At 35.0% G+C, this 11,155-nt stretch overlaps 2 protein-coding genes across 2 annotated transcripts; one reads left to right on the top strand and one right to left on the bottom strand.

The window, feature by feature from the left end:
* Nucleotides 1-275: 275 nt before the first annotated feature.
* Nucleotides 276-3,930, top strand: LOC112740900 (uncharacterized). Its single transcript, XM_025789601.3, has 4 exons — nucleotides 276-814; nucleotides 1,633-1,937; nucleotides 2,069-2,279; nucleotides 3,031-3,930. The coding sequence occupies exons 1-4, from the start codon at nucleotides 566-568 to the stop codon at nucleotides 3,508-3,510; spliced, it is 1,245 nt and encodes a 414-aa protein (XP_025645386.1). The 5' UTR covers nucleotides 276-565; the 3' UTR covers nucleotides 3,511-3,930.
* Nucleotides 3,931-4,921: 991 nt separating this feature from the next.
* Nucleotides 4,922-7,939, bottom strand: LOC112740899 (V-type proton ATPase subunit c''2). Its single transcript, XM_025789600.2, has 4 exons — nucleotides 7,311-7,939; nucleotides 7,147-7,224; nucleotides 5,521-5,691; nucleotides 4,922-5,394 (listed from the first exon to the last, which is right to left on the bottom strand). Exons 1-4 carry the CDS (start codon nucleotides 7,424-7,426, stop codon nucleotides 5,226-5,228), a joined length of 534 nt encoding a protein of 177 aa, XP_025645385.1. The 5' UTR covers nucleotides 7,427-7,939; the 3' UTR covers nucleotides 4,922-5,225.
* Between the last annotated feature and the right edge of the window lie 3,216 nt (nucleotides 7,940-11,155).

The raw sequence follows: 11,155 nt of genomic DNA, 5'->3' as shown, positions 1-11,155 counted from the left end.
CAAAATTAAGCATAAAGATATTAATCAAATAATAGCTAATATACTTAATAAAATTGGATCACATAAGATAAGATTTCAAAATGTTGTATAGAAAATTGACCGGATCCGATTCAGTCCAGCCGACTAGTTCAGTAATTTTGAAACAATTTTTGAAATAGCGATTTCTGATTCGCAGTTAAACTAGTTTGGCCTATCAATCCAGTCCGATTTTTAGAATTACGTTTCTGTGGCCATACATTTAATCGGGTAAATATCCCCGTTTGCCAACAAGTATAGACCAATCAATATTATAATATCCATGATAAAAAAAGAATTTAAATTTTTAAGAGAAAAAAGTTGATAAACTAATAAAATAAAAGATTAATTATTATTAATTTTATAATTTTTATAAAAAAACGTGTTCTGATTAACTTTTATTTTACCATTTTGTCATCTTTCTCATTTCAGAAGAAGATGATCCACCGAAAAAAGTGCAATACCCCAAAGATGATCAATCGGGTAGAACCGAACAAGTAATACTTGGAAAGCTTCTGCACGTTCTTCCTTCTCCGAAAGTAGAAAGAAAATGATGGTTGGTAAAGAGAAGGCAAAGGCAGTGATAGTCGGGGGGAGCATAGCTGGAATATCAACTGCACATGCTCTTATCTCTGCTGGTTGGGATGTCGTCCTGATTGAGAAAACCACTGCACCTCCAACTGGAAGCCCCACTGGTGCTGGTCTTGGACTTGACCCTCTCTCTCACCAAATCATTCAATCTTGGCTTCCACTTCCTCAATTCCTACATAACACCACTCTCCCACTAACCATTGATCAGGTTTCTACTACTCAACTTGATGATGATTCAGGATGCACTGAATTTCAAACTTCATATATTACTCCATGCTTGTTACTTTGTTTCACTAGGAACCGGTTGAGCTACTAGCTAGTATTTAATTATTTATCTGAAAAATGGATAATTCAAAGAAAAAGAAGGGGAAAAATGATTTGGATACCAGTAATTTTTAGTATTTTTGACCATCATTTGACAGCACAAACGCGAAATTGTCATTTTACTAATTCATGTGTGCGAATTTCGAAAAAAATATGAGTGCAAATTATATTGATTCATGGGTGCAAAATATCTTGATTTATGTGCGTAAAACTGGATCCTCTAAATTTTAAATTTCACTTTAAAGAGAAAAGTATGATCTCTCACTATTCATTTTATAGGTGGGACCAAAAATAAATGAGGAGTGTTAGGGGGCAGCGACTTTTAGTATTTGTAGCCATCAAATAGCCATCAATGATGATTTTAATGGTGTGAGATTGGTATGAGATTTCATCCAATGACTCACTTTTTTTTTACTGCTTACATGCCGGCCAAAATTTGAAAAAGCTGATGGCCCTCTAGACTTTTCCAAAATAAATATGAGAGAGAAACGATTCAAGAGTAGAAGATCACACTTTCCTCCCTAAAGTACAAATTCAACATTTAGAGGATCCAAATCCATGTAAATTATATACTTCTTATGTGTAAAATATCTGTAAATATAGGTCTAAATTATTGCTGATTAAGTGCTAACTAAAAATGATAATATTTGTTGGCCATTGCTCATGTTTTATTTCCCCTTATTTTTTTTTGGTTGTGAGCAGAACCAAGCAACTGATAGTGAGAAGAAGATCAGGAAGACATTGACAAGAGATGAGTGTTTCAACTTCCGAGCAGCGCATTGGGCTGATCTTCATGGCCTTCTATACAATGCGCTGCCGCCGAGTGTATTTTTATGGGGCCACCTCTTCCTCTCTTTCCATGTTGTGGACTTCAAAGGTTCCATAACAACAAAAGTCAAGGTTCTGAAAACCGGAGAGGTCATCAATATAGTAGGGGATTTGCTTGTTGCAGCTGATGGATGCCTCTCTTCCGTTCGGCAGAAATATCTCCCTGATTTTAAACTGCGGTTTGTATCTTCAAATAAGATGACACAAATTTTTTACTTTCATAGATTATCATAGGATATTATAGAGATCTACATTGCTTTTTGCTGTTCTTGTGTGTTTGCATGAGTTCCTCTAAGGCTATGATGTGCAGGTATTCAGGATATTGTGCTTGGAGAGGGGTTCTTGATTTTTCGAAAATTGAGGATTCAGATACAATAACAGGCATCCGCAAGGCATACCCTGACCTTGGAAAATGCTTGTACTTTGACTTGGGCTCAGGAACACATGCTGTGTTCTACGAGCTTCTAAACAAAAAGCTCAATTGGATTTGGTATGTGAATCAGCCAGAGCCACAAGTTAAGGTAATATTCTTCATTTCCTGAAATCATATTACCTAGAATCTCGATTTAACTCTTAAAATCTTTCGATATTATGATTTTAAATGAGTTAGTCGATTTTACAAATTTTGTACTAGATCCGACGATTTTACGATTTACATACTTAATTTAGTTTTTCGATTTCACGTAAAATCTCTATTTTTTCTGCCTTGCCTAAAATACAAATTTTCAGTCATTTTACAATCAAATATGTTACCAACTTGGTATATAAGGAGGAAATTGGATCAGCGAGTGTTCACTGTATCTCGAAATTTGAAGACATTTTATAGAATTCAAAAGCAGAAACCCCCTATTTTTTATTTTTGGCATAACTACTCAAGCAAGAAGATAGGAAACTTTCATGTCCAGATTTTAAATGTGGAGATCCTGTTGGATCTGATCCAAATTTTTCCATTAAAAGGTTCGGGTTTGTTTGGACGCTATTTTCAGCCATGTAAAGATCTTTTTATCTATTAATTATGTTTGGATAAAATAAGATAAAAATATTTTTTTGTTCATTTATTATGTGAAAAACATCTTTTTTTTTTTTTTTAAAAAAGATCTTTTAAAAAAAATGTAAATTATATCTTCTCAAAAAATATGTTTTTTATTTTTTAGTGCTCTTACTTTTATTGTTAAAAATTTGTCAAACACACTAAAAATAATTTTTATTGAATTTTTTTATCGATTTAATCGCGTCCAAACAAGCACTTCATCCAATAGAACAACTTTTCAGGGAACCTCTGTGACGATGAAAGTAAGTAGCGAGATGATTGAGAAAATGTACCAAGAAGCTGAAAAAGTGTGGATTCCAGAGCTGGTAAAGGTCATGAGAGCAACAAAGGAACCCTTCTTAAATTTTATATATGATAGTGATCCCTTGAAGAAGATTTTTTGGGAGAATGTGGTGTTAGTAGGAGATGCAGCTCACCCCACAACTCCTCATTGCCTTAGAAGCACAAACATGTCAATATTGGATGCATCAGTGTTAGGAAAATGTTTGGAGAAGTGGGGAGTGGAGAAGTTAGAATCAGCTTTAGAAGAGTATCAGTCCATCAGATTGCCAGTGACCTCCAAGCAGGTGTTGCATGCAAGGTGGCTTGGTCGCATAAAGCAAGGTTTGGTTCTTCCTCAAAGGGACCCTTTTAACCCCAAATCAGCAACACCAGATGAATGCCAAGAGCTTCTGCAGAGGAACACACCTTTTTTCCACTGATGTGCCTATGCCAATTGCTTCATTTACATTTTGCATCCACCAATTGATTTCCAGTGATGTAGGAAGTATTCTTGCAAGAATATGTTGATTTGTATACATATATCATGATAACCATCTTTTTTTTTTTTTTTTGGGTTGCCTATGGTATACCCCAACCCGACAGGACAAGGACTAATCCGTCACGGATCGGAGCTCCATTTAAGGGTCTGCCGCTGGCCAATGGGTTGCTGCATGCACAAGGCGGGATTCGAACTCCCGACACTTGCTTAAGCGGACGAGTGAGCTGACCACTCGACCAACCCAAGTTGGTTATGATAACCATCTATTTGAAGCACATGGGCTTTCAAACTTTATTTCCGTTATTTAAAAAAATAATAAAAAATTGGATCAAGATATTTCATTTGACATCTCATAAGAAAATTTCGGTAAATTAGAATACATCTACCCAAAAATTGGTTAGAAGTAGCGGTATAAACAGGTGGGGCTAAGCTTTATTCTTAGTAGGCCATATTTGTAATGTAGTTAATTGGTCTGCAGTATGCTAGACTCAATTAAGAGATTGCGGGTTCGAGTCTCCTATCTTTGGTAAAAAAAAAAAAAAAAAAAGACTGTTACAGGCTTGTTTTCAAGTTTTAAATTTAGAATTTGTTTGGAAAATTTTAATAGTTTTTTGTTTTTATTATGAAAAGTCATATTAATGGTGTATGGTACCGTATTTTAAATATGTTTTTTAACTTTTTGAAAGGCTATTTAAAGTTTTTGAAGAATTAAAAAAATTTTATTTTTCTCTTTTTTAAAAGCTATTTTATCACTCTTATTTATTAAAATAACTTTAAAACAAGTACTTCTATGATAAAAATTCAGATACAAAATAACTTATTTATAAATTACTTTTAATATAAGTTAACGAGCTATAACTCAAATAGCATAATCTCTCTATCTTTACCTAGAGATCTCAAGTTTGAGTCTCACTCTTAACTATATTAAATGTAATATTTATGAAAATATCTAAACATTTAAAGTATTTAGAAAATAGTTCTGAGAGTCGAATTAAATCGGCCAGTTTAATCGAAATCGGTCACCTAACCAGTCAGGTTCAGGTCAAAAATTGATTGGCAAAGAATAGGTCAAAGAATGGGAAAAACCTATCAAGCTTAAGCTTAAGTAGTGCTGAAAGACATATAACGCTAATTTGTGAGTTAAAGTCAGACCTATATCTCTAAATATGACAGACCAACGACTAACCTATTACGAATCTGAACTCTATTTAAGAATTTGTCACTGGATAATGAGTTGCTGTATGCACAAGATTCGAACTATAGACCCTCACTTAAGTAAACGGGTGATGTTAACCTACTCGACCAACCCAAATACTTGCTAGTTGCTACTGAACAAAAAAACTGATTCTTGATTTTATACACATGCCCAAATAACTTCACATCTTTTTTATTAAATGAGTAAACACTTCAAAATTAGTCCTCCAAAAAATATTGAAATCCAACCAACAGCTTGATGTCTTTGATGATGATACACATTACATTCTAACTACTTATTGGTAAATGGTACAACCTAAAATGGAGGCAACGCTACTACGCGGGATTTTACATTCATACCAACAAAGGTAAATAGATAAGACTTCTTCAATCACTTGGCAGTACAGAGAAAATATTGTGCTCCACCATAATTGTATTCCCACTGTCTTATATGAAAGCAAATTAAACCTTTGTTGGCCATGTTGCTTGAGCTGACATAATGATTCCAACAATAACTCCAAATAGCCCAAGAGCACTACCAAAAATTTCAATCACAAGAATCTTCACAAAGAGAGAGGAGTTTTGAGCATCAGACAACGCACAACTGCTTCCAATTATTCCTACACACAATCTGCCAAGAAGAGAAAAAGGAAAAAGAGAAAATGATTTATAAAACAGCAGGATGGAAAATGTTTATCTGCATTTGTACAAAATTTTGCTGGGGATATATGAGATGTTGGCAGAAATGAATACAGACCCACAAACAAGATTTGCGAAGCCAACAATAAGTCCAGAAGCAAAGATTGCATATCCAGCCCTAAGAGACTCGGCTGCATAGATCTGTGATGAAGGAACGCTTTCTAATTTTGTTTGTAGAATGATGGCCACAATAACACCATAAATAGCAACAGCTTCACAGAAGATTACACTGCAATACCAAAATATCAGGAACAACCATTAAAGTGGCAGACATGACCGTGTTAGAACTATATCAGCTGCACCAACCTATTTTATGCAAGTAACATTTAAAAAGGAATAATGTTCGTAGCGTTCATATAAAACAATCAGTATTTAGAAATTCAGAATGGCAATACTGAATTTTTCATTAAATACAGGATTTCACATGTTAAAAATTTACCATTTAACTTCAATGGTTTGAGTAGTCAACCCTTATAATCTTATCAGTTTAGGATTATACAAAGCCTGGGAAAGAAAACATTGTGCACTCTATCATAATCTAACTCCCACACAGTGATATAAATTATAAGGCAAGCTAAAATTTTGACAGCCACGATGTTTGAGGTGTCATAAATTCTAGAAACTCTAAATATCCCAAGTGTGCAGTAAAGATCTTAATCACAATATTCAACACTAGTGGGTCTTGCCATTTTTCTATAGCTTTTTAAGTTTAATTATTAATTTATTATGTATCAATAATTTATAAAAAAATACTATTTAATAGAATAAATGCGTTAATTTTTTTTAGAGAATATTTGTGTTTGGAAAAAAAGGAAGAAGAAGGAAAAGGAAAGAAAACAACATATCCAACAATGGGTTTACATGGTTATTTATGATTGTATAAATGAGTGCCACCACTTCAACTTATCCAACAACCATCCCCAAATCTTAGTATATTAAGGCTAAAGTTTTCCCCTTTTTTGACCAAGTAGTGTAGCATTACTCGTTGTAGGTTGATCGATGAGTTTAATTTGTATGCCCTGTAAGTCTGGGAATATGAATAGTTTTACACTTAACATCCAATCATGAGGTGCCGCATAGGGATAATTGATTTCTTTTAAAGATAGTGAACATGAGATATAGCTATTTTTTGCTTGTATGACAACATGAGATTGGATTGCAGTGGCAGTTTATAGAAATTAAACTCTTCCTTAATAGTTTAGGTCTTATTATAAACATAAGTCAGCAGGAGAATATAAAGAATATGATGCTGAAAGCTAGCACAATTATCAAAATTAACACTAATTTTGTGTGAAATCACCACAATACTAGCTGAATTTCTAAAATCTCAATATCATTTCCTTTTCACAACATCAATTCCAAATTCTAACTCTCTATCAAAGCTAAGAATACAATGCACTAAGCACAATCATAAAACAGTTAACTATCTAAAACCCAATAACACATCTAATAGAACACTGCTGAACCCTAAGGCATATCAACATAACCAATTGGATAAAAATATATGGTTGGCCACTTTAAAAGTTCTTAGATATCTCAAATGGATAAAAATAAAAAATAAAAATAAAAATTGAGAAACACCAACAATTAAATGTATAGAACCCTAATTGAAAACTAAATCCGAACACCAAACAAATGAGACTATGAAATTTGAGTGGATAAAAGGACAGATCAGTAATTGTACCTAATGAGATTCTTGGAAGTGATTCGGGGAGCCTTGATTGCAGCACCGATCAAGCTGCTACCAGTTATGTAAATCCCCCTTCGCAAATCCAAAAAGGAGATTATCAGAAACGGTTACGGAAAATAAATTGAGAAAATCTGAAACGGAAAAGGGAAACGGCGTACCAAGCAGCACCGAGAACTGATACACCGATGGAGACGGCGATGCCGATGGCGGAGAAGGTGTAAGGAGAGATCTTAACGAGCGCAGTACCCCAAGAGCTGGGTGTAGCGGTAGACATTGTGAATCACTGAGAGGTTCTGTGATCGGATCTCAATGTATGTCGTGTAATGGTGTTTATCCACACAGAAGGAAACAGAAGAAGGTTCAGAAGGAGGCCGAAGCTCAGCGTTTCTTCACCTTTGTGAACAACGACAAGTCGTTTAGAAGGGAGGTTACTTTTTTTCCTTTGGGTGTCATTTAACACTTTAATTAAAAAAAGTGAATATCCAATTCGGTCCTCACAATTATTTTAAAAAAAATTACAGAGCCCTTAACAAAATATAAATAAATAAATACTTAATTCGATTTTTTAATTTTATTTTTATGTGATTAATTAATTTCTGTGCTCAAAAAAATAAAAAAAAAATACTGATACAGAAACTAATTAACCCTAAAAAAATAAAACTCAAAAGCTAAATTGAATATTTTTTTTTATTAAAGATCTCCTTCACTTTCGAAATAAGCCGTTTCATAAAAAAAAATCATCTTGCTAAATGGACCAACCATTTGTCCTAGAGATACCGAGATGCATATTACTCTCTCCCTCTCTATCCCGTCATTTATTCTCACTTGGAGGACGACTCCTAGTCAACTACAATTAGGGGTAGGCATAAAAAGAGTAAATTACCAACCTGATTTCTATTTATTTTGTAGAATGACAAAGCAATTCTTGACGAATAAAGCAATTCATTTCGATCTCTATCTTATACTTTTGTGATACAAGACGGTTTCTATGGGTGAATTTTTGGTAATTATGAACGAAAAACGCTTAACTATCACGGTGAGCGTGTGTTCGCTTGTTGATGTGGATGAATGCTGCAGACGTGGACACATCAAATAGTCAGAGAATTAATTATCCCCATCCACCTTAAATGGTCAGGGGGTTAATTGTCTCCATCCACATCAACCAAAACGATCTCCCTCTTCCATCTTCGCTCAATTGTCCACATCCACATCAACCAAAACGACCTCCCTCTTCCATCTTCGCTCAACTGCTACGCTGGAATGGAGGAACCGCCACCACCGCCAACCTCCGCCAAAGGGGCCCGAGGAAATACTGTATGCTATATCTATGATTGCCAATGGTGAAATAATAATTTTGTTTGTCACAAGTACAAACCCCTAAAATTATAAACTGAAGTATTTAAACCTCGGGTCGTTCTCCTTAGGAATTGCGATAAAGTGTCTTGTTATTGGTTATGAGATATTTTGGGGTTTTTGGGATAAGAGACATGAAATGTAAATGGCAATGAAAATAAACTAACAACTAAAAAGGTCTTGGCAAAGGTTGGTGGTCAAGGATCTCTATCCTTATCACTAGCCACAACATGAGAATTGGCAAGGATCAATCCCACTAAGTCATCCCCTAACTAGTAGTAAAGGAAAGTCAAATGAGCTATATCAATCCAAGTCCATAAGTCCTAGTTCTCCACCAATTCAATTAGTGAGATCTAGAGTTAATGGCTCAAGAGTTCCTAAGTTACCATCCCAAGCCAAGAGCATAAAATTCTACTCTAACATCCTTCCAAGCATTTTATCAAACACTTGGAAGGCATAAAAGAAAAGCATAGTAAAATTGCAAGGAAAGTAAATATATACTACTCAATTGCAAGGAATTAAACAACAACAAATCAAATGAACAATAAAGGAACATGAAAACATAAATTGCATAAAAATGAAAATAGAAGAAACAAAAGTGCATCAACATAAAAGTAGAGAATTACAAGAATTAAATGCTAAACTAGAGAGAAGAGATGTAGAAGAAGAAGAATTACAAAAAGAAAAGTGAATCAAAGCATGAAATTAACCTAGATCTAAGAATTCCTAATCTAGATCTAACCTACTCCTAATCCTAGAGAGAAGTGAGAGCTTCTCTCTCTAAAACTAACTAAAGCATGATAAAACTAAAATAAAAACTCACTAACTAACTAGATGCCTCATCTCTCTTCATTCCTTGGGTTAAATAGCATCAGAAATGAGTTGGATTAGGCCCACAAGGCTTCTAAAATTGCTGGCCACGAATTGCATTAAGTGAATCATGTGCAACCATCGGCGCGTACGCGTACAGTGCACGTGCCCGCCCCTATGCACGATGCAACTATGGCAAATCTTATATCAATTTGAAGCCCCGGATGTTAGCTTTCCAACGCAATTGGAACCGCGTCATTTGAACCTCTGTAGCTCAAGTTATGATCGATTAAGTGCGAAGAGGTCGACTTGACAGCTTTTGCGATTACTTCATTTCTTCATGAGTTCTCCATTTCTACATGCTCTTTCTTCATTCCCTTAATCCAATCTTTGCCTCCTAAACCTGAAATCACTTAACAAACATAACAAGGCATCTAATGGAATCAAGGTGAATTAAATTTAGCTATTTTAAGTCCTAAAAGCATGTTTTCACTCTTAAGCACAATTAAAGGAGAAGTTATAAAACTATGCTATTTTATTGGATAAATGTGGGAAAAGAAGATAAACCCTACAAATGGACTTTATCAGCCGACTAGGGTTACAAAAATAAAAACCAGTTGACAACAGTATTTTTTCCCTATCTTTCCTAAAATAACATCAAGGCCTTTATAGGAAAGAACTCTTTGGAAATAAAGGAAAAAAGCTAGAAATCAAAGAGTTGAAGAAGAAATTAAAGAGGCAGTTGAAGAAGAGTTTGAATTCAACATGGCAGAGAATGCGAACAACAATGCTAATGCTCCTCCAACTAGGAGGATCCTTGGATCTTTCACTACTCCTAATCCAGGAAGTTGTGGAAGTAGCATTGTGACACCTACTATCAATGCCAACAACTTTAAATTGAAGCCTTAGCTTGTCACACTAGTGCAACAAAATTGTCAATTCAGTGGGAGTCCGCAGGAAGATCCTAATTTGTTCATCTCAAACTTCCTACAAATTTGTGATACAGTCTAGACAAATGGAATCACATCTGAGGTTTATCGATTGTTGCTCTTCCATTTTGCTGTAAGGGATCGAGCTAAGCAGTGGTTGGATAATTAGCGCAAGGAGAGCATAGCCACATAGGAGGACTTGGTCACTAAGTTCCTAACCAAGTTCTTTCCAACTCAGAGGTTGACCAAGCTCAGAATTGACATTCAGACTTTCTGGCAACATGAAGGAGAGTCCCTTTATGAAAATTAGGAGAGGTACAAAGAGATGCTGAGGAAGTGCCATCCAGACATGTTTGCTGACTGGGTCCAACTTCAGATTTTTTATTACGGGATCACCCCTGCCTCACGGGTTTTATTGGATAATTTGACTGGAGGATTTCTACATATGAAGAAGACCACTGATGAAGCACTGGAGTTGATAGAAATGGTGGCTAACAATCAATACCTCTATTCTTATAGAAGATCAATTAGGAAGAGAGTTATGGAATTAGATACCTTAGACACTCTATTGGCTCAGAATAAAGTCATGTTACAATAAATTAATGTAATTACTCAACAATTAGGAGGTATGCAAGTTTTAGCAGTGAGCACCCAAGGAAATTCCTATGGCATGAGTAGTGGACTACATCAAAGTAAAGGTTTGGAGTATGGACGTTCTTCTTTGGAGCAAGTAAATTATATAGATAACACTCCAAAGCCACCTCACAATGATCCCTTCTTCAAGACCTATAATTTTGGATGGAGAAATCACTCAAATTTTGGATGGAGAAATCAAGGTCAGAGGTCCCATAATTTCAACAACAACCATCCACAAAACCACTTCCAACCTTAACATAATTCCTTCAAATCCC

The sequence above is a fragment of the Arachis hypogaea genome, chromosome 14, assembly GCF_003086295.3.
Source record: "Arachis hypogaea cultivar Tifrunner chromosome 14, arahy.Tifrunner.gnm2.J5K5, whole genome shotgun sequence".
In the NCBI taxonomy this organism is placed as follows: domain Eukaryota; kingdom Viridiplantae; phylum Streptophyta; class Magnoliopsida; order Fabales; family Fabaceae; genus Arachis; species Arachis hypogaea.
The sequence above is the reverse complement of the archived record's forward strand: the minus strand, read 5'-3'. Positions and strand labels throughout refer to the sequence as shown.

What these genes read in the sequence shown, in the direction of transcription:
- LOC112740900 (XM_025789601.3), top strand. Translation starts at nt 566, where the DNA reads ATGATGGTTGGTAAAGAGAAGGCAAAGGCAGTGATAGTCGGGGGGAGC. An exon ending in TCCCACTAACCATTGATCAG is followed by an intron (nt 815 to 1,632) that starts GTTTCTACTACT and finishes GGTTGTGAGCAG; the next exon opens with AACCAAGCAACTGATAGTGA. An exon ending in AGCCAGAGCCACAAGTTAAG is followed by an intron (nt 2,280 to 3,030) that starts GTAATATTCTTC and finishes ACAACTTTTCAG; the next exon opens with GGAACCTCTGTGACGATGAA.
- LOC112740899 (XM_025789600.2), bottom strand. Translation starts at nt 7,426, where the DNA reads ATGTCTACCGCTACACCCAGCTCTTGGGGTACTGCGCTCGTTAAGATC. An exon ending in ACTTCCAAGAATCTCATTAG is followed by an intron (nt 5,692 to 7,146) that starts GTACAATTACTG and finishes TTGGTATTGCAG; the next exon opens with TGTAATCTTCTGTGAAGCTG. An exon ending in TTCGCAAATCTTGTTTGTGG is followed by an intron (nt 5,395 to 5,520) that starts GTCTGTATTCAT and finishes TCTTCTTGGCAG; the next exon opens with ATTGTGTGTAGGAATAATTG.